Source organism: Myzus persicae, unplaced genomic scaffold (genome assembly GCF_001856785.1).
Source record: "Myzus persicae strain clone G006 unplaced genomic scaffold, MPER_G0061.0, whole genome shotgun sequence".
Lineage (NCBI taxonomy): Eukaryota > Metazoa > Arthropoda > Insecta > Hemiptera > Aphididae > Myzus > Myzus persicae.
The window spans coordinates 163749-186205 of record NW_019102476.1 but is presented as its reverse complement, the minus strand read 5'-3'; the positions used below and the strand labels follow the sequence as shown (position 1 = coordinate 186205).

At 28.3% G+C, this 22457-nt stretch overlaps 3 protein-coding genes and 1 long non-coding RNA gene across 4 annotated transcripts; 2 read left to right on the top strand and 2 right to left on the bottom strand.

The window, feature by feature from the left end:
* Nucleotides 1-26: 26 nt before the first annotated feature.
* LOC111032251 lies at nucleotides 27-4768 on the bottom strand. Its single transcript, XM_022312524.1, has 5 exons — nucleotides 4679-4768; nucleotides 4471-4591; nucleotides 932-1033; nucleotides 735-818; nucleotides 27-644 (listed from the first exon to the last, which is right to left on the bottom strand). The coding sequence occupies exons 1-5, from the start codon at nucleotides 4766-4768 to the stop codon at nucleotides 466-468; spliced, it is 576 nt and encodes a 191-aa protein (XP_022168216.1). The 3' UTR covers nucleotides 27-465.
* A 2472-nt stretch (nucleotides 4769-7240) lies between these two features.
* On the top strand, nucleotides 7241-12990 carry LOC111032253 (lipopolysaccharide-induced tumor necrosis factor-alpha factor homolog). Its single transcript, XM_022312527.1, has 3 exons — nucleotides 7241-7737; nucleotides 11843-11996; nucleotides 12854-12990. Exons 1-3 carry the CDS (start codon nucleotides 7695-7697, stop codon nucleotides 12957-12959), a joined length of 303 nt encoding a protein of 100 aa, XP_022168219.1. The 5' UTR covers nucleotides 7241-7694; the 3' UTR covers nucleotides 12960-12990.
* A 4340-nt stretch (nucleotides 12991-17330) lies between these two features.
* Nucleotides 17331-20090, top strand: LOC111032254 (lipopolysaccharide-induced tumor necrosis factor-alpha factor homolog). The gene is made up of 3 exons (XM_022312528.1): nucleotides 17331-17738; nucleotides 19011-19158; nucleotides 19358-20090. Exons 1-3 carry the CDS (start codon nucleotides 17705-17707, stop codon nucleotides 19461-19463), a joined length of 288 nt encoding a protein of 95 aa, XP_022168220.1. The 5' UTR covers nucleotides 17331-17704; the 3' UTR covers nucleotides 19464-20090.
* LOC111032255 lies at nucleotides 19973-21980 on the bottom strand. The gene is made up of 2 exons (XR_002604296.1): nucleotides 21793-21980; nucleotides 19973-21726 (listed from the first exon to the last, which is right to left on the bottom strand). It is a non-coding gene; the product is annotated as an uncharacterized LOC111032255 (long non-coding RNA).
* Between the last annotated feature and the right edge of the window lie 477 nt (nucleotides 21981-22457).

Here is a 22457-nt window from a genome sequence, read left to right as displayed (position 1 = left end):
GAAAATACATAATAAATTTTAAAAAAATAATAATGGTTAGCAAAATATATCCAAATGCAAAAATAATTACTATTTTAATAATAACTATGATAACTTGACAACATTACTGACTAACGTGCAGTAAAATAGAATAAAATAAGTAAAAAATGAATAGTACACCAATACTTAACTATAAAATGGATGCTATTCTCCAAAATAAAAGTCATTACTATTTTATAGCTGGTAATGAATTGTTATCTTATCTGATATCACCCTCGGCCACATCATAGGCTGGTGGGTGTTTGCCGTTTGGCTATAGCTGTGTTGTGGTGCTTGAGCACTCAACAAAAAAAAAAGAAAAAGAAAATCTTGAATATTGTATAAAAGGTTTATTAAAAAACGAGTCCAATAAATTGTATAATATAAAATGTACAATGCGAGACTTATATTTACAATTATTACTTAACTGTTATTGGATTTGACGCACTACACGTCTTCGAGAGTATCATTTGTTCTATAACACTCAGCTATATTGTACCTTAAAATTTGTTCCAAGTGATCAAACTTCACATTGATCTTCCCTGAAACCATTTCGAGTTGGTCTTGTAGTGTTTCGTACATTTGAGATAGACCCATATATTTTATCATTATGTTTTTAACGTCGTCTAAACATATAGTTTCATATTGATATTATAACTTAAAATTTGTTTGAAACACCTATAAAATCTATAATTTCAATTATAATTTATAAATACTTTCGACGGCAACCAAACGAATATTGTTGTTATTCAAATTCAATGTCAATCCTTTGAATTGTGTGTCGAATATGTATTTTTGATCTAAACGAAGGAATTCGATGGTTATTTAGAAGCTTATTATTAAATACGTATGGGATTCCAAATTATTATAACTTATAAGGTTAAATATTATACTATCACAGTATCAGTGTCACCTCCTAATTCCTTTACAGTATTTTGCAAACATTTATATAATTCTGTACACTGCGGAACTTGGTCTTTGATGGAAATAGTATCTTTCAATCTGTCTTCGATATCTAAACTCAAAAAATGTATTTAAGACTCGTTAGTACTTAGTTAAGACTTTAAGAGGACGCTTCACACTCATGACGCGTTGTCTCCGTCTTACAAACGCGTAACATACCAAATGTACGCTCAGGAGTTCACGTTTTATGCCGTTAGCTTAAAAATTGAAATATTATGAAACTTGATGGTAAGAACTTTATGTGTGTTTTGTTGGAAGTTTTTTCTACGATAATTCAGTTTTTAAGTGAGGTATGCTTGTATAATAAATGTAAATAAAAAATGCTCATAACTCAATTAAATACTGAATTATCGTAAAAAAAACTTCTAACATATACACATAAAGTTCTTACCTTCAAGTTTCATAAAAGGTCGATTCAGTCTAATTTTTAAGCTGACGGCATAAAACGTGAACTCCTGAATGTAAATTTGGTATGTTACGCGTTTGTAAGACGGGGACAACACATGCGGGTGTGGCGTCCTCTTAAGTTATTTTAAATATAATAAAAATATATTATAAATTATAACGTATATTATATAATATATTATAATCTCTAATATGTTTTATCCTGTGATAGCCGATTGAACATTCGTTGGTACCTACCACCTTTACGTTCTTTTGACAATTTGTTTTCGATGTCTTGAATTTTCACTCTCAAAGCATTTAATTCTGATTGAAAATGTTCAGCTGTATTCAACAAATTTATGAAACGCCAATATTAATACAATTAAATTACAATCGTACCTATACTGATATTTACTTTCTACCTTTAATAAATATAAGAAAATCAATAAAGTAAATACATTATACATAATTATATTATATTTATATTTTATATAGACATACATAGTACATATTATTAATAATTTTAAAATTTGTATTGCTTGCATCAAAATTAATACATCGGAAAAAAACTTACATGGGTCACTGGGTCTCTAGATAATATTCTTATTCCTTATATTTAAATTGTATAATGTACAATGTACCAATTCACTCTAATATTAAAAGTACCGTAGTTAGATGGATTATTTTGAACTTAAATGTGTAATGTGTGAATAATGACATGCCAATGTAATAATGTAATATGTTGAAGGTTGAACATTTGAAGTCCTCTTAAAAGAACAAAATTGAACATATTTCCCAACTAGATAGTATTGGTGTGTACATTTTTACTGATATTGATACGTACAAAGTACATTGCCTAAGAAGATGCCACCCACTTATACTATACACACATTAGGGATGCAGCCATAAGTTCTTTGTAAAAACCAATCTGACAAAAATAGTCAGTGTTTGGAACGTTCTCTAAAAATGAATTCGTTCATGTTCAGTCCTTAAAAAAGGAACTCGTTCACGTTTACGTTGATTGAAAAAATAGATGCGTTCACTAGGTCGTTCATTTAATTTTTTTGTAATAGAAATTATAATAAGAAAATATTATTGTATGATAAAATTAATTTTTCTTGTAATTGTCAAGTTATAATCAGAAACTCTAAGGAAGAAAAAAAATATAATTAATCAATATATTTTAACATATATTTATAAAATAGCAAATAAGCTGAGCGTTTTAAAAATCGTTCAAATGCATTAAAATATAAGCATTGTTTACGTTTTGTTTATGTTCATTTCGAAAAAAAACCAGTGACGTTCGAGTAGCGCTCACTAAATATGAACGACGTTTTTTCCAAACACTGAAAACAGGTTGCAGACTTGCAGACAGTCGCAATACATAAAAGCTATATATTTAGGTAACCTAATAGTTAAAAAATCACACTAACATAATAAGGGGACAATATTTCCTGTGTGCTTGTGTTTTATTTTTTTTACATAATTTATGCATAGAACCTATACAACTTACATTGCAGTGTGTACTGTTGTAGTAGGTTTTGAGTGTAGGTACCTACGCTGTTTTGAGTTCATTATAACATTTATAATGTATAAATGGATCACGGAGATGGATGTGCTAAAATTAAACGATCAATATTGTTATACATACCTTAAAGAAAAACAGGTCTGAGTAAAAACGTCCTCCAGGCTAAACTGCTCCAGTTTAGGTTTACATGGATATTTTATATTATTTATTCTATTAGTATAATACGGTATGTTTTCTTGTAAAAAAAATTACATATAGACCATGTATACGTAATATTTTTTTACTGTTATTATATAGTTGTTATTATGACAACTAATAACGAATTTTGCATAAAACTGCCAAAAACTTTTGATCCAACAAAAATGTTGTATTACATTTTCAATTATTTGGACAGAGCAAAAACATTTTACTGGCGATAATTTAAAAAAAACTAATTAAAGTAGAAATTGTCTTATGCCTATAAATAGCCAAAAATATTTTGAAAATTGAATGGTGTATAGAAAACGGTAGTATAAACATCGTCTTAACAATTAAAGTATCTACGGTTATTAGTTTTTAGTAACTATAAAAAAACAATCAATTTTGTCAAAAAATGATGGTTTTGAGTTAAAAAGTCCGTGTTTCTTTAATTTTGTTTTGGTTTTTACAGACCAAATGCACATTTTTACTTTTTAACCCCTCAAGGTATCAACTAGGTTCTTTTCTACCAGAAAAGATGCTGCAGTAGAAAATTGAAACATATACCAAAAAAGCCAATAGTGAATAGGGCGAGCATGCTTGATACATCACTTAGTATATCAGGGATTTGCAGTATAAAGGTCGAAATATTATTATTTATGTTAACCTTTCCCTATAATAATAAATAAAAATGAAAACTTATTTAAATTTCATGAAACTATTAACATGCTGGTCCGTACATTAATGTATAACGATAAATGTAATTTAATGTAAACAATTTAATTGCCAGTTAATAACCATGTATGACGTATTGGTATAAATTAATTGATAACTTAAAATAACATTCATGTTGCATGATTTTAACCAATAAAAAAAAATGTATTGACTCACGGAATTCACCCATTTTATCTTAATGTCAAACACATTAGAATAAATTGTATGCTAAATTGTTAAGAATATCAACAAATTACTGTAATAATATGATAATTTTTCCATTTAAATTTTGCATCTCCCTCTCCAATATCAAGCTTCTCCATAGTAATTTCCATTAATCCTCTATATACTGTATAATATACAGCACTAACATAATATCACTTTATACTTAATAATATCGGTATTTTTTTTAATGTATAATGTATAAATAAAAAACCAGATATTCTTCTTGTACCTAAACTTATATTTTTGAGTCTATGTGCATAAGCTTTTACACTTATTAAATTAGGTAGGTACATCGTACATATAACCGACAACCACTGTTATTGCATGCTACAATGACTTTAAAAAATAACCCATACATTTTATAATATATAATAATTGTAGTATAGGTATACCACAAATATTATGTCGTTTGCTTTAACACAAGGATCAGTATATAACTTGGGACCCATAGAAGAACTTACATAAAGAGAACACATCGATTTCATCTCGACTAGGATGCTCCTCAATTGAATGTTTCGAATTTGTTGATTTTATTGTTGATGTTGAAATCGAATTCCACTCCTCTTCCATCATAATATTGTTCTAAATATTTAGTATTTATATATTATGTTTTTATTAAATCGTAATTTTTGACATTTGTAGACAATTGAGAATTCATATTTCGTATACCAAATAGTCCTTAGAATGGTCTTCAGATTCAGAACTCTGGTGGTTCTTTCCAAAAAAATATTGGTACAGATTAAAAATTAAACAATCCATTTGTTAAAAAAATATTATGATCAACTTTCGTCTATATCAAGTTTAATCTAACATGTATTGTTTAAAAGATTATTATTTATGTACTTAAAATGATTTGAGCTATGAAACCATATAAAATGTATAAATTGTACACATAGGTATTGTTCTATGGTATTGCTTTCAATAAAATATATTATGTTGTCAATCAATATTGTCCTAACAATATTATTTTTGGAGTAGATAACATTTTTTTTGAGCCAGTTAAAATATAATTAAACCTATAGCTTTTATTAAATCACAACGCTATCACTGTGACTCTACACATCATATACCTACTCGTAGTATATCGCTATGAGCTAGTATGATAGTAGTATACTAATAAGTGTTATTTTGATATTTAATTCGATAATTTATAATATTATATGTACCTGAAGTGTATATAATATGAAATACCTAAATAATTTCTTTAATCGTGGTGCTTATTGACTATTGTATAAAAAGGTATTTGGACGTTTCCCTCCTGAATCAATATATATTTATCGTACACATAATAATAGATTGGAAAATAGGTTCATTGGTTTTCATCCGAAATATACCATCATCTATCGATTATCATCATGCACCACCAGGCCAGGTTCAAGTGATTTTACACACCTAGACAAACTTAAGTATTGCCGCCCCTCATACATGTAAATACTATATCAAGTATTTTTTTTATATAAACATAACTAAAATTTACTTAATTTTGAATTCATTAGGTTAGGTCTTTGGTGTCATTAGCAACTTGCTGCGATCGACGGTCTACCAAAAGCGTAAAATACACTTTTATATTTGTCCGATCATACTGACCAAATTTTATATTTTTATTTTTTAGTACACACGATTTAATATAAGTAGGTACCACCAATTTTTTTAAAAATGATGTAATATACAAACATTTTAAAAGCCGTCCTTGAAAAATGACGCCATAGGCAGTGGGCCTATGTCACCTACCTCTTCAGCCGGGGCAGTTCACGACTCACGTTAAGGATTTATTACCCAATTGAATGGGGTAATGATTGATATTGATAAACAAAAGTTATATAAAAGTATTATTGAATTTTACTTCTACATTAATTTAACAATTTGTTTAATTATTTAATAAAAAATCTCGTCAACAGAGCCAACATTTATTTATATAATCATCTGTGTTTGTAATTTGTATATTGTTTAATATTTTTAATATTTATTTAAGTGAATTTTGTATTGTGTTATTATAACGTATTATATTAGAATTATATTAATATATTTATAATTATTTATATTAGTCACAAATTATTAAACACTGCAGACGAATTTATTTCATCTGAAAAAAAATACTTGACTAGAATTATCGATGAATGAATATAATTTTTGAACTGTACAAATCGCAAATCGCAAATAATAATAATAGCCTTGAATAATATATATTTTTTTATAAAGACAGTAATAAGTTTATTAGTTTTTAGATTTTTAAATAATTTAAATAGGTATTACATAAGACAAATATTTTATATGATTAATGAAAAAAAATGATTATGTTTACCTAATAATAAATATATATAATATGTATATAAAAATGGACCCCATCCACGTTGGAATGGGGTAGTTTAATTAACGCCTAACTCTAATGTTACATAATAAAACTATGTTTAATCGATCTTTTTAGCGTTTAACTTTAGACAGTGAAAAAATGTATCCGGACTTTTCGTCCGGGATTCGTCTACACTACTTAGACTTAGACTAGTTATTTATTAATATTTAATCATGGTCCCGATAAGCGACAACCATTGTTGAGTACTGAATTGCTAATTTGTGCCTACTTGCCAGTTGGTCTACACACAGAATATTATTTTTGACCAAGTACCTAGATAAAAATATATTGATTATTTATAGACTAATTCCAAATATTGTTTTTGGTTAATCCCAGATAATTTTAGTACTGTCACCAATAAATGTTCTACATAATTATTATACAATATACTTGTAACTTGTGCAATGTGCTCTCTTCTACGCCTCTGCCTCAGTCTCTATTTTCTAAAAATATACTGGACTATTATAGGAAGAGATTATTTCCTTTCTAGCAGTCTAGTATTTTAAAATTCATACCCAAAACTGCAGAAATGTTGAAATTTAACAAATCTATGCAACTATACACGTCACAACAATAGAGTTGAGTGTTATATTCAATCGACTCTCGACAGACGAAAATGCAGTTTTGATTGAATGTAATCGGACGTACAATTTATTATTATTAGTACAAACGAATCATGTTATAATCATGTTATAGATACAACATAAATAATAATTATCGCTTATCGCCTAGAAAATAGTAATATTGCTTTAATGACACCAAATGGCCATTGTGACCGCGGGTTTTATAGTGGAAAAAATACTTAGTGGAGAAGGGAGAACCAACACTGCCCGAATACCACACCCCTATAGTGCTCGGACGATTGTATAATGTATTTTTACAATCGTCGACACAATATTTGTATTCTGTGACAGCAACTGGCATTCGGCGCAGTTGTCTCAAACGACTCAAACTCTCAAACAAACAAGTAAATACACACACAACAAAGCGTACCGTACGTTTATTGCCCGATAACTGCGCCGTCAGCGGAGACAAGACAGACCAGAGTGACTTCTACAGTTCTATAATACACTGCGTGTCTCTGTCATGGCAGTCACTGTTTAGGGCCAATAGACTAGTAGAGTCGGTGCTCAATAGTCATTTCGACATAGTACGTTGGTCGCGTTGTATCCTATAGTACTCGTTATTAGTTTTTTTTTCTCTCAAAATCTTTGTTGAACAAAATAGTTTTAGTACCTACACTAAAGCGTTTGAAACTGATTTCATCTTCAGTGGTATTAATACGTTCACACGCAATACGCTCGAGATTTTTTTGTTTTGGATAAAAAAATAAACATGAGTGAAATGATCCAGCCTATTGCTCCGCTTCAAATACAATGTGAGTACCTATAATACCTATAATTTAAAAATTAAAAATGAATAAACTGATATTGCGTAATAGCTTATGCTGGTTATTGGGCTGAGACCAGAACTTAAGAGTTTTTTTTTATCATTAAGAAGCTGCGTAGGTACTTCGCAGTCGTTATTAGCAAAGTATTGTTATAGTATGCAAAAAGCTGAATTTGTCCATCTCCACTGACAATTAATAATTGTACACTATTTAATTAATAAGATTGTTATAATTTACTATTTATTCTTGAGAGGTGTTCAAAGGAAAGAAACGGTTTGTTCAATTGTTAATTTTTTAAATGCATTATTTTGTATTTGCACGTGCTTATCTACTGGTTTGCCGCTGTCCGTAGACGACAATTCACAAGTGGTTTACCGGATTCGTTTGATGCCGGCGCATGTATTAGGAGGACGCCACATCCGCATGTGTTGTCTCCGTCTTACAAACGCGTAACAGTTAGCAGTTCAAGTTTTATGCCGTTAGCTTAAAAATTAGAGCGAATCAACCTATTATGAAACTTGATGGTAAGAACTTTATCTGTGTTTTTTTACAATAATTCAGTTATTAAGGGACTCATCTTATGAGTATTTTTAATTTACATTTATTATACAAGCATACCTCGCTTAAAAAACTTCCAACAAAACACAGATAAAGTTCTTACCATCAAGTTTCATAATAGGTCGATTTATAATAATTTTTAAGCTAACGGCGTAAAACTTGAACTGCTGAGCGTAAATTTGGTATGTTACGCGTTTGTAAGACGGAGACAACACATGCGGGTGTGGCGTCCTCTTAATGTTTGTACCTATAAAAAATAATACAATACTTAAAATTTAATAAATATTGTATGGTCTCTAATACTCATTATATTACTCTAATATATATTATTATGAAATATGAATACTAATTTCAAATTGATACGATTATTATTATTATTATTTAAGAGTGGGTAGGTACTAAGTTAGTAATATTATATTTATTATTTATCATTCTGTTTGTTTTTAACTGTAGTGGGTAATGTATTTAATGTATTAATGGATGTTTTATTGTGTTTTTGTGTCTTAAATTATGTGGACCTTTTACACTCACGGCCCATCCCTTACTTTTTTAGTTTTTGTTTATGTTAAATACTTCAGATCTTAATCATTGAATAATGTATAATCCTAATGATTAGTAATACATTCGACCATTGTCAATCGTCGTTGTGTATATCGAAAAACACGCAATGATCAATAATTCATATTATTGTTATTCTTGGTGTTAAGAAAATAAAAACCCTCACACAGTCACACAATTATTCCACTCGCCAGTCACCCACGTGGTCACGTCCCACAACCATATTTTGTTATCGTTGGCAGGCTGGCAGCAGTCGTGTGGTGACTACGCGGCGTCAATATTATAAAATTCTATATTATAAAATGCGATAAAACAAAATTAATCTATTTAGTTAATTTATTTTATACGCTAATTATGTTTATATTCTATAGTTTTAATTATAATATTTGTATTTTATTATTAGTATTGACCATGTTACTATGATCTAAATTCTAAATATATTTACAATATCAAGTAACCGGACGTTGAAGTCGTTGAACACGTTTGGAACCATAGATATGAAATTTTACATAATTTATTGTACTTAATGTTTTATATTCATGATAGGTACAAGGACGGACCCAACACTATTTGTTGTGTATGAAATAATTAAAATAATAGAAATCAAAATTAAGTGTATACTACTATATCAACAAGCAAGGGCGGATTCAGTAATGTTTCACGATAGGGGTTGGTTCATAATTTTCTTTATATTTACGATTAATCTGCCAAAATTGTTACATAATACCATTGATTATGGAATAATCAATGATAATACTTACGTAAAAGCAACAAAAGTCAAAAAGTATGTCAGCCACTTTGGCCTCCAAGAATATATTTTATAATATGCATTATTATAAATTTATAATGTAACCGTCACCCACACTAATTTAGCAAACATTATATACTATATATATACTATACTATCCCGTTACACGGGATTTGATAATATTATGTGTCCTATGCCTTTGTGTGATATACTGATATGTAGGACTTCCGATTAACATTCACATACTTGTCCAACGGATGGCAATCGATAGTCAATCTCCCATATTGACATATGGTGGGCAAGTTTGAAGTTAATGAAAATAATTAACTCAAGTTAAATTAAAAGTTAATAGTTAACAAATCATTAATTTAACTCAAAAAGTTAAAAGTTAATACGGAAAACAATATTTACTTCTTAGTTTAAAAAAAGTTAATCTACTTTTTTAATTAGTATAAATCACTTCAGGAGTGACTGCGGTCTGCGATCTTGAGAAAGATTTATTTTCCAAAATTATAATAATCTATTTTATTGAATTAGTGGGGTGCCGACATTGTATATATCGTATTTATTTAACTTTGTAGTTGGAATTTTTTATACATAACATTCTGTGTAATTTATAGTTTTATTAAAAAAATTGTCATGGTCAATGCAAATTGCAAGTGCACTATAATAGTTTGAAACTTTGAACAGCAAAGTATTATTATATTTGACGTGTATAATGTGTAATATACAACTATATTTATACGATAATTTAATTTTAAAGTTATTTTTAACATTTTTTTTCCAATTTCCGGAATCTGGTTGCTAGCCGTATTTTTCTTATCGTTAATTGTTCTTTGTTCTGGAAACATTAATTTAATAATATTGTGTATGTCATGGCTTTATGCTTATCTAATCTACTAAAATATATCTATAAACAAAATTATTTTATCAAGAAAAATAACATATGTTTGTGTTATTATGGTATTGAATGATTTTTATTTTTATATTAATATTTACGTATAAACGAAATTTTTTTCGTTTCACTTGATGGATAATTTGTAAGTCCACTGAAAAGCTAAGAGTATTTCAACCGCCAATCAAACTAGTTAAGTTCAAAAGTTTAAAAAAATTATCTTTTTAACTTGTTTATGTCCACCTCCACCTGCATAGGTGCCAATATTGCTTGAGATTTTTTTTGTTTCGGGATGTGAAGGCTTCTATAATAATGTTAATAATACTATAATGTTAATTGAATAAGCAAGGTTAGGTTAGCCTAACCTTGCTTATTAGGTTAATAATTACCATTAAAGAAAACTTGATGTATTAAACTCCCCCTATCTCTGTTCCCCTTTAGTTTCGATATAACGACAGTTTACTGTATTATAGGGCGTAACAGAAAGACTTGACAAATGAAATACATTTTATTCTAATCAATATTTAAAATTTTTTTTTCCTTTCATTTACAGGCGTTAGTGTCACACGTTTAGCTTAAAATTTTTAATTTTTTCAATATTAAAAATAAAAAAATGTAATCAGTTAATGATGTAGTTTATTTTTTACGATTTTTTTAAAATCTCATTATTTTTGTTAAGTTAAGTTGATCTAGTCGTAAAAATACATTTTAGATTCAAAAAGAATAAACTTGTTTTAAATATTTAATGAGAATTTATAATAGACACCTACTTGTTAAAATAATCTAAATATTTCTTTATAAAGTTTTTGCTTTTAAAATTATTGAGTTATACTTCAAAACTTTTTGGCATTTTAAAAAATCATAAAAAATAAACTGTTTGACTTAGATAGATATTTTTATAGCCAAAAGTTTTCTAAAAAAGATATTTACAAATCGGTTATTTTGAATTTTTCTTCTCAGTGCTAACAACATTATTTTTAATATATTGATTGTAACAAAAGTTATTTTATTTATACAGCCTTTCAGGTTTAAAGTAAAAAAAGTAAGGGAAAAATACATTTCTTAGAGTAATAACACAAAACAATTAATTACTTTATATACATGACATTTTCACTGAATGTTAGTATTTGCATTTTCTATACACCATACAATTTTCAAAATATTTTGACTCGTGTTGAACTATTTATAGCCATATACAATTTTTGATTAATATTAGGTCTTTTGATTAATGTCCCTAAAAAAAAATGTGGTCAGTCAATAAATAACATTAATCTGTATATGTATTATGTACCCAAAATCTTAATGTTTTGAATATTTATTATTTCAATTTTTAGGGCCTCAATCGCCTCCAGCTGCTGCACCACAACCGATGGGTCCTAGTAGTACACAAACTGTATGCACTGTATGCGGAAATTACATCTGTACTAGTACATCTAAGAAAGCCAAATCTTCTGCTTGGTGGAGTTGTATACTGATGTGTATCTGTGGGTGAGTATTAAAACAAAACTTACAACTTTTCTGTATATGTTACAACAAACTCAATTTAAAAAAAAAAAATGTAATTTATATACAGTAGAGGCCGCTTATTAGAAACACTTTGGGACCAAGGTGAAATGTTGACACATTTGACATTAATCGATTGTTTCTAATTACCAATTGAAAAAAAAATGAAAAATATATGTATATATGTATATTTAACTATGTATTGACAATATATATATTATATATTCATATATATATATTTTACTATATTATTTGAAACATTTATCAATCGAAGTTTATTTTGTCGAGTAACTCCATGAACATATTTTCATACATGTAATGCAGCTCAAAACTTATTTCATCCGCACGCTGCTGGACGGCTCTCCTGAGAACACTTAGAGCTTCTACAAATTCCTTATCTGATGGGAGTGCCAGGGGTGTCTCGCTGTTTTCTTCTTCATCATCAGTATTGGCCTGTTCAATTTTTTGTGAATTCATTGCCACATTACAAATCTCCTTTTCAATTTGAATCTCTGCCACACCGAGGTGTGAGTCCACATCAATAGATATAAACGTAAAGACAGTAAAGATAAGAATATAAGATGAAAGTAGGTACATTGGTTATCTCCAGATTGTTTCAATAATCTAATTTATTTTCAATGTTCTAATATACGGCCGATCCGTCCCTAGACATTTTGTTTCAATAACGCGATTGTATCAATTATCCGTGTTCCCAATAAGCGGCTTCTACTGTATTATGTATATTTTTATCATTGTTAAGTATTTTTACAGAGTTAAATTAATTTTTTTGTAACAATGTAACTCTTTGTATGTAGATAAAATTACATTATATTTTTTATTAGATGTTTTTGTGGATGCTGCCTAATTCCTTGCTGCATGGACTCTTGCAATGTTGTCAACCACAAATGCCCAAAATGTAATGCTTTTTTGGGACAGTACAGACCATAAACTAAAATACAATACTATATTACAATAACAATATGAGTTTAAACTTTAAACAGTACCTAATTTTTTTTCTTTATTATTATTTATTAATTATTATAAATGACAATTGAATACAGGTTGTTTTCAATGTTTTGTGTATTATTTCTATAAAAAAATTTTATTTTATACTCAAACATACATATTATGATGGCGATAAATTTAAAAATAAGGTACCATATTATTATTTTACTACTAATCATGTTAAATAAAAATTGAGCAGTATGTGTTATGAATGTAATAATATATCATGATAAATACATATTTCTTTGTATACACTGCTGTCTTACAATAATTTAGTATGATTATTACTGTCACTAAGTATAAATTATTTGGAAAAATGTATATTTATATTGTTTAAGTTTTGTTAATAAATTAAAATAATGATTTTACTATAACAAAAGTATAGAAATAGTATGTTCAAGGATTTCATTTTTTTTTTTTGTCGTGTGCCTTAAATGTGAAAAAATATATTTTAAATTATGCAGAGTTTGTTTTAAATTGTGATTTCCAATTGCTTTATATATTTCTATGTAGACCCAAATTTAATAATAGCAGAACAGCATTATTGCTTACATAAAAGTAATTGATGATCTCAATTATAGAAAAAAAAAATTATAAGGCTAATTTTTGTGTACATAGTCAATGTATCTGAAACTGTATATAATAAGACAGATGGAGAAAGATAAAGCTTCAAAAGTGACTAAGAAATTTTATTGAGTTTGTCAATAAAAAAACGTCTATGTACCAAATTGTTGTGTTCATTAAGAAAATTGGTCATTATATGCTTACAAAATATGTACAATCATGATTTCCTATAAGGGCCAAGGGGGAGTAGGGCAAGACAGGGCACTTTATAAAATGGCTGGAGAAATAATATGAACTTAAAGTTAAATAAATATCTGCTTCTATGATATTACCTGTACTCACTATTCTGTAGTCTGGCTCTAAGGACTAAGAGGATAATAAGTGTGCCGACCGATTGTTGTAGGTGCTGTACAAAATCTAAGAAAAAAAGCCCCGTATCAACTAAATACATTATTCTTTTTTAATTTAATTTGCATGATTAACTATAAGCATAATATAATCATTACATTTATCCATATGACCATGTAACACTTCTTTAACATATCCATAACCATAAATATAATATTATAAACTATGTAATAGTCAATAGGTAAGTCTGTTGTGTCACATTTGGTTCGGCTATTGTTAAAAATTAGCAGGAGTGCTATTGTCTGGAGTCTGGATCTTTCTGCAGTCTGCATACACAGTTTATGTCTTCTTTCCCCCATTGATTATTCTCCACTTTTCAGGTTCTCTCATCAGTCCAACTCCTGTGACCCGTGATTCATTTGTTGTTGTGTAGAGGCTAAATTCTTCTTGACTTGTTTGCTCTCTAGCTCACAACATTGTAGTCTCTTGCTCTCTGTGGGTCGCCTTTTAGTTTCTTTGGGCATTTTAGGAAGCTCTTTTTTGACTTGAGTCGATAAGCTTTATATTATCCACTATGGCACTATACATATCCACGTCGGGTGTCTTTCATCCGAGATCTGTTTAGTTAGTTCTATGTCACTAGCAATATGTCTACGTTTATATGATGGCTCTATTCTTAGAGGTTATAGTATATATTTTCTATGGTTATAGTTTTTCTAGTGGTGTTGGCTTTATTAAGCAGCCTTTCAAAATGTGTTCACTGTTCATTCTCATTTAACGCGGTATCAATTTGTTTAGTGTGTGTTGATCTACCACACACCAATACACCATAATGCATGCATATTCCGCTACCAAAAAATTGGTTTTCCAAACCAAAAACCAAATTACTCTTATCCGCCTAAAAATAGACTACTCTATAGGTGATATAAGAAATAAATCATATTTTGGCATAATGTTACCCATATGCTGTAACACTAGGAACGTAAGTTGTATTTATTTTTATATTCTTTACATTATTGATTATTATCATAATGATATAGGTATTTTTAATTTTGTTTTGTACCTATTAATCATGAATGCACAATAATTACTCGTGTGATTCAGTGGGGTGCTCAGCTGTTTTTAAAGGAAGGGGAGGGGGTGTGAATTGTTGGCTATTCTCGGCCACGTTTTATAGTGATAAAAAACCATTGTTAACATTAATTAATTAATGTTCGGTGTATTAGCTGATTAAATATTATTATGACATAAAACAATAAAAGTTTATGCAAATTATTAAACTAGTATTTTATAATCAGGGTCTGGACTTGTATGCACTCAAAAATCTTAGAATAGTATGCAGTTATGCATCAAAAAACCTTTAAATATGTTCTTGTTTTTTTAATAATATGCAAAAATATGCTCTTACCCAAAATATATGCGTTTATAATTTTTTTTCCATTTGTATTAACACAACTTAATTAAACAAACTTAATTTTTTTACTATAGACACTGAGACATCAACTTACAATATTAATTAAAGAACAATAAATGATTCAAAATATGTTAAATAATAAAGTGGATAATTTAGTTAAAAAATAATAATTTAAAAAAAAAAAAAATGTAATCTTTGGTAAATATTTATGAAAAAAATGAATGTACAATGAAAACGGTTTATAAAAAAAAACAATTTGAACAAATAAAAACATATTGATTATATACAAAATATGCTTGATAAGCCAAATTCTTCATATATGCTCTCATATCTAAATTCTGCATTTATATGCAAAATAAACTTTTTTCTATGCATTCTTTGCTACCCAAATCGTTCACATTTATTATTTCAATCCAACTGCTTACGCTCATTACTATTTACTAGGGCTGTGAATTTGTAGGAAAGTGCATTTCTTTAGTGATTGTGAAACGTAGCTTTGTAGTCATCATTTGAATTATGTAACTACGAATCCAATTATGCAACTTTTTTTTTTTTTGTATTTTTCGACATTTTTAATTGTTTGGATCATTTTTGTGCGTTTTTAGGTCATATTTTCCTTTTTTAGTTCATTTTCCAGTATTTTGAATCGAATTCCGTCAATTTACGGAAAAAATGTTTGAAAATATAAATTTGTTTTTATACACAGGCTGTATATACGTCGATAAAATAAGGCAATTGCTAGATAACTACATAAGTTATTTGTAAGCTATTTATCTCTAAAATTTTTAAAAAATGTTCTAGATGAATAGCATTAAGTAAAGAAAATTCAAATTCAATCAACATTTTTCTATTTTTTTTTATTTAATAAACACTTTTATGCAAGTAATGTATTAAATACTAATGTATAACATCCTGTACCTAATATTAATACAAATATTAAAATTAAAAACCATTTTAAATGAATTTCACACTATAATTTTTGGCATTTTATATTGCATTTTTGGTATTTTAAGTGCATACTTTACTACATTTTTTTGACATTTTTAATGCACTTTTTAAGGTTCTTTAGTGCATTAAATTCACAGCCTTACTCATTTAAAAATATGTAAATGCATACAAATCCGGGCCCTAGCTATTACAATCCGCAAACATCAATAGGCTATGCAGTCATGCAGATATGCAGAATAATGAAGCAATGAATTATAAAAGCGCTTATCATATACTTTACCGTTATTACCATAATATTATTATTTATTTAGTAGGTATATTTTATTTTTGATCTACTGAAACTTATTGATTTCTGACTAATTGTTAATTGATATTATGTTGTGTTATCTAAAGTTTATATGTAATATGTATCTATCCTTAAGATTTATTTGTCACTCCCATTATAAAAAAAAAGAATTCTCATCAGAACAATTTCAATTGGATGATTTTCTTACTTTGTTGTAGGTGATTGAAAAACAAATAACTATTGATACTTAACATTTTCACTAAATGTTTATTTTATAATTTTCTATATTGAGCAGTGAGCGACAGCAGTCTATTTTTTGATACGTATACATAAAAATAAAATAAACAATGATTTTAAGAGGACGCTACGCCCGCATGTGTTGTCTCAGTCTTACAATAAGAGCGTAACATATCAAACTTTACGTTCAGTAGATCACGTTTAGCTCAGCTAGCTTAAAAATTAGAGTGAATTGACCTCTTATTAAAACTAAAGGTAAGATTATTACGGAGGGCTTCTCATAGGCTTTTTATTATATTTTAATTTTAAAGAGAGTTATGAGCATTTAAAAGTTGTAAATTGTTTATTAACTTAAAATACTATAAATAACTACATAACTATCTTTAAAATAAAAATAAAATAAAAAGCCTATGAGAAGCCCTCCGCAATAATCTTACCTTTAATTTTAATAAGGGGTCAAATCACTCTAATTTTTAAGCTAACTGAGCTTAACGTGATCTGCTGAACGTAAAATTTGATGTGCTCTTGTAAGACGGAGACAACACATACGGGTATAGCGTCCTCTTAATAATACTACAATTTTAACAATTTTCCTAATAGTTTTTTCCGATTATGTTAAAAAGTAAACGAATAGTGAATGCGCATATTATGTCATCGCTTATCAAACATTTAATCATCATCTTATGACGTACCCACTCAAACACTATCCGTTATTCGCCATGATATAGTTATTCGTTAATCACACGTTCGAGCATTTAGACATAAGACCATTCAATTTTACATGAAATCATAACATTTAACTTTTAAGTTATAATATAATATAGCTGCTAGGTTACCTACTTATTATTTCATACTTAAAATTAATTCGTTTTGAACACCAAAGTAAAACAAATGATGCCATCAGCTCCTCCTCAAAATGTTCAATGTAAGTAAAAGTAAAGTAATAAGCACGCTTGTTTAACTTGCTTTCATATAATTATTTATTTTGTTCGTGTTTCTTATTTTAGATATACCTATTATTAATTTTTAAAAATTCAATGTTAAAGACAATATCATTGTCTTACTTAAACCTGTCTGTTGTATTTGTTTTTTGGTTGAGTTCAAATTAGATTATGCTAGGTATTTCTTTAAATTGTTTGAATATACCTGAGTATTGAAAACCTTCCCTCAGCGGTGTATTTCAGGTTTTACTAGATGGGGAGCTACCTACATTTTGATGTTTATTCTTATATCCCGGATTTTGTAGGCTGTAGCCCATTTTAGCCCCGAGGGTTATGGACATTTGTGCCCGAAATAAAAAACTTAACACCCTGATTTATAGCCCAGATGCGCCCATTTTGCATGCAACGTTGTCGTCAATTATATTTAAGATCGTTTAAAAAAATAAAATTGTAGATAAAATCAAAATTAATAATCCTTAAAAGTAATCGTTTTGAAAATAATGATAAATACTACACAGTACACAGTATGCATATTTCATACCTAAGTATTATTTATATCGCATTAAATTATAAATTTCAAATAGTTAAATTTTTACTTAAAATCAAACTAATTAATAAATACCATTACAATACTACACATATATATCTCAATTTTTAATACACATTACTCACATTAGTCAATAATACAAAATATAAGTAAGTTTAAACTTTCTTCAGTTTCTGGATCATGGGTATGACTGTCTTTAATTCCGGTAAATTCGTTTTTGAATTATTGGTTTTGACATATGCACTACAGGTTTTTTCACACAACGCCGAACTTATATGTCCAGAAACAAGGTTTCTACTCACATGATATTTGAAATAACGAAAAACTAAACAAATTTTTAGATTTTATAGTTACACGCCAATACACTCAATAAATGGCAACGTTGCGCGATTTTCACCTGATCTGAATCGGGCACATATGGGCTATGATTTGGGGTGCAAATGGGTTGCGCCGATTTCCGCAAGTATCAAAGCGGTCAGCCCTCCGTCCCCTTAGCCACAACCTAGGTATTTATGCATATTTCATTAGAAATGACGCATCTGCCTTACTTATATGATTTGTTTTTCAAAATATATTATAATATTATATTTTTTATAATATCATTGTTTAAATAGGATAAATTTGGTTATGTTGTATCAAATAAATGTACATAATAATATTATAAGGTCAGATTAATTTTTGTTTTCTTTATGACTTTATGATTGTTTAGGGGTTCAATCGCCTGCACTTGCAGTACCATTAGGCCCTAATAGTGTTCAAACTATATGCACTTCATGTGGCAGGGCAATACATACCAATACTTCTAAAACACCAAAATCTTCTGCTTGGTGGAGTGGTTTACTATTGTGTATCTGTGGGTGAGCATTGACCTTATATTAAAATTGTTTTTATTTATCCAATTGGCAATAAGATATTATCATTTGATAAAATTAATATTATTATTATGACGTTTGTTAACTATTCCTACAAATGTTATTTTAATTATTGAATGAGCGGATATGATTGATCAATCGTGTAACTGGCTATGTATAAATGTATAATTATATATATTTTTAGATGTTCTTTTGGATGCTGTCTAATTCCTTGTTGCATGGACTCGTGCAATATTGTCAACCACACATGCCCAAATTGTAATGCGTATTTGGGACAGTACAGACCATAAACTATATACGATATTCCTAATGATAAATTATAATTAAGTATAAAGGTACGTTTTCCCTGCAGCGTCAAACAGCAGAACAGCACGGAGGAGGCTGACAACGCTCAACGACTTTATCTAAGTCCGACGCTAGTTGACGCTTGATGCTGCAGGGAAACCGCACAGGTAAAAAGTATTTCAACAAAATAATAAATATTAATTTTAACTTTTTAATAAAACAAATACAAATAGAAAGTAGTTATACATTTTTGATTGGGTGGAGTTCGACGAAATGTTTTATTGCTGTCTCCTCCAAAACTACTGGACCAGTCTTCATGAAACTTTCAATATATATTCATTATTCTAAAATATAAAGGGTGCATAGATTAAGTTTAACACTTATAAATGCTGGCATTAAGTAATTATGATTAATTACTAACCTACATAATAAATATAAGCAAGTATTACGCTTTGTGTCCACTGCTTAAATATAAGTACATAATAATAAAATAATATGCTTGTCCTATTTGGGATAAATACGCACAAAACCACTTGAAAAACTACAAATATTCCAAAATAAAAACCTAAACTAAAACAATAACTAATGTCCCGTAGTTTGGAAGTAACGCCTAGCCTAAACGATAAACCAGCTACTATTTTTCTTAAAAATTCGTAGGTACTAGGTACACATTTTTTTATGTACCCATGAGACATTATTAAAAAAATTAAAAAAACATTTTTATTTTATAAACTAAAAAAATATTCTTATGAAATATAAATATAACAATAAATGACTGTATTAAAATTAAATAAATACATTATTTTATGTAAGATATTTCATTTAAAATTTAATTCATATTATAATATTTGGTTCCTCAGAGTATTTATTTGTATAGCACAATATAATTGTTTTTCATTATTAATTTTTGGTGTTTTTTGTTTCTTATTAATTATTATTTTTTATTGTACTCTAATATTTCAACTATGTCTTTAAATGTTTCACATCGTATAACCATTGGGCTACCAGCCTGTACTATCAATATATAAAATAATTACATAAATAATTTATTATTTTGAGTTTTTACCTATTTTAATAGTGATAATCAGTTAATAATAATATATTATTTTGTACCTCGGTAATATACCTAACTACATTATACGTGGAGTAGACAACATTAAACAAAAAAAAATATGACGAGGAATCTCCTTCACAATATACGTATACTGATAATAATACTAAATATATCTGGTATCTATATCCGACGTGTTCACTATTCACAATTAAAAGTAGAAAATTATAGATCTATTTGGTAAAATTTAATTGAAAACAATTTATTTTTGTTATCTTGGAAACTTTCTTTTTCAAAAATAAAAAAAAATGTTCAATTGTAATGTAGTGTAGGTAATAGGTATCCTATAGGTCAGTAGACAGTAGTCTTGTATATTGGTACACACTTCTCAAATCCGAAATGCACATTTCCAATTTCGGACTACACACTTTGTGTTCACTAAAAAATAGGGACTTCTGAATAAACATACACAAAGGCTTCGAAATTCCAAATCTTAAAGTTTCTTTAAGTTCATTCACTAGTCAACGGGTTCTATAATCTATGACCTACCATTTCAAAGTAAAATCATTACTTCAACAGTTCAACGCCAACTTAAACGTGGACTTCGTCATGATTCAATTATTAAACGACTATTAGTATTAAACCAATACCTAATCACTTAGTCACTTTTCCACTACTATTTAAAATTAAATTTAATAATCGCACGTATATAGTAAGTCACAAAACATGTATGCATATATTTATTATCACTAGATATAGTTGGGAGGAATAAGATTCCGCACGTTTTTTGTTTTTTGAACACGATTCTGCACAATTTTTTGTTCATAGGAATTCAATAGGAATTGGGTGCAACGTTGTCAAATTTATTACAAGTGGTTTATTACAATCTCATAGACGTCATTACAAAAAATAATGTAAAATAATTTAATATAATTTTTCCCTTGATACATAATGCCAATAGATGTAAGATATTTTATACTATTTTTATGTACTTTATAATTATTGTAGTGTTGTATAATATTATGTATATGTTTTAAATCGGATGGTTCCATTTTATTGTGCACGTTTCTAGCAATTGAATTAATTTTTGTCATAGTTTCGGCTTGTATTTCCACTACAGTACAGATATTACTACATGCTTCGATGGATATGAGCACTGTGAAATTGTCCGTTGTACATTTTATGAAAACTTTCTGCTCCATTTGTGGTTCTAAGTTCTAACAAAACAATTTTTTTCAATATCCCTAAATAAAATGTATTTTGAAAAATAAAATGTTAGTTACCTTGGAGTAATTGAAGGTTTACTTGCCCATAATTCAAGTGGGAATAGACAACCAGGTTCTTGTTTCTATGTACGATTTAAGTATGTAATCAGAAAATTCACTTTCATTTGGACACTTACTCATGAGTTCTAAAAATCCTTCTACAACCTTCTCCAATGGGAGAAACGGTAGTCCAAAAAATGATTTTAACCAAATGCCTAATTCATCTCCATCCATGAAATATAAAGTTCTTAAAATATTGTGTTCTTGTATCTAAATAACAAGTGTATGTTATATTATTATACGTAGTATGTTTTACGTAAAATATAAAAATTAAGTAATAATATTATTTAAACGTGCGGAATCGTGTTTTACCCATATAGTTTACGCAAGCTAGGCATATCTTATAAAAATAAAAAAAAACACATTCAAAAGAGGATGTCTTGACTGACTAATCAACCTCGTAGGTACCTACACTATAGGTACACCAAAACTATGATACCTAGAGACTTTACATTTTCGTGGTACCTACGTATCATAATTTAGGGATGCACTGCAAATAAAATGTAATTAAAAATTTGCATTTTATTTATTTATTTATTATTTTTTTTTTAATTGATCCTGAGCCCGGCAACTGTGGCCATTAGCTATTAGTAGGTACTGTAGGTTTTTTGTATTGATGGTTA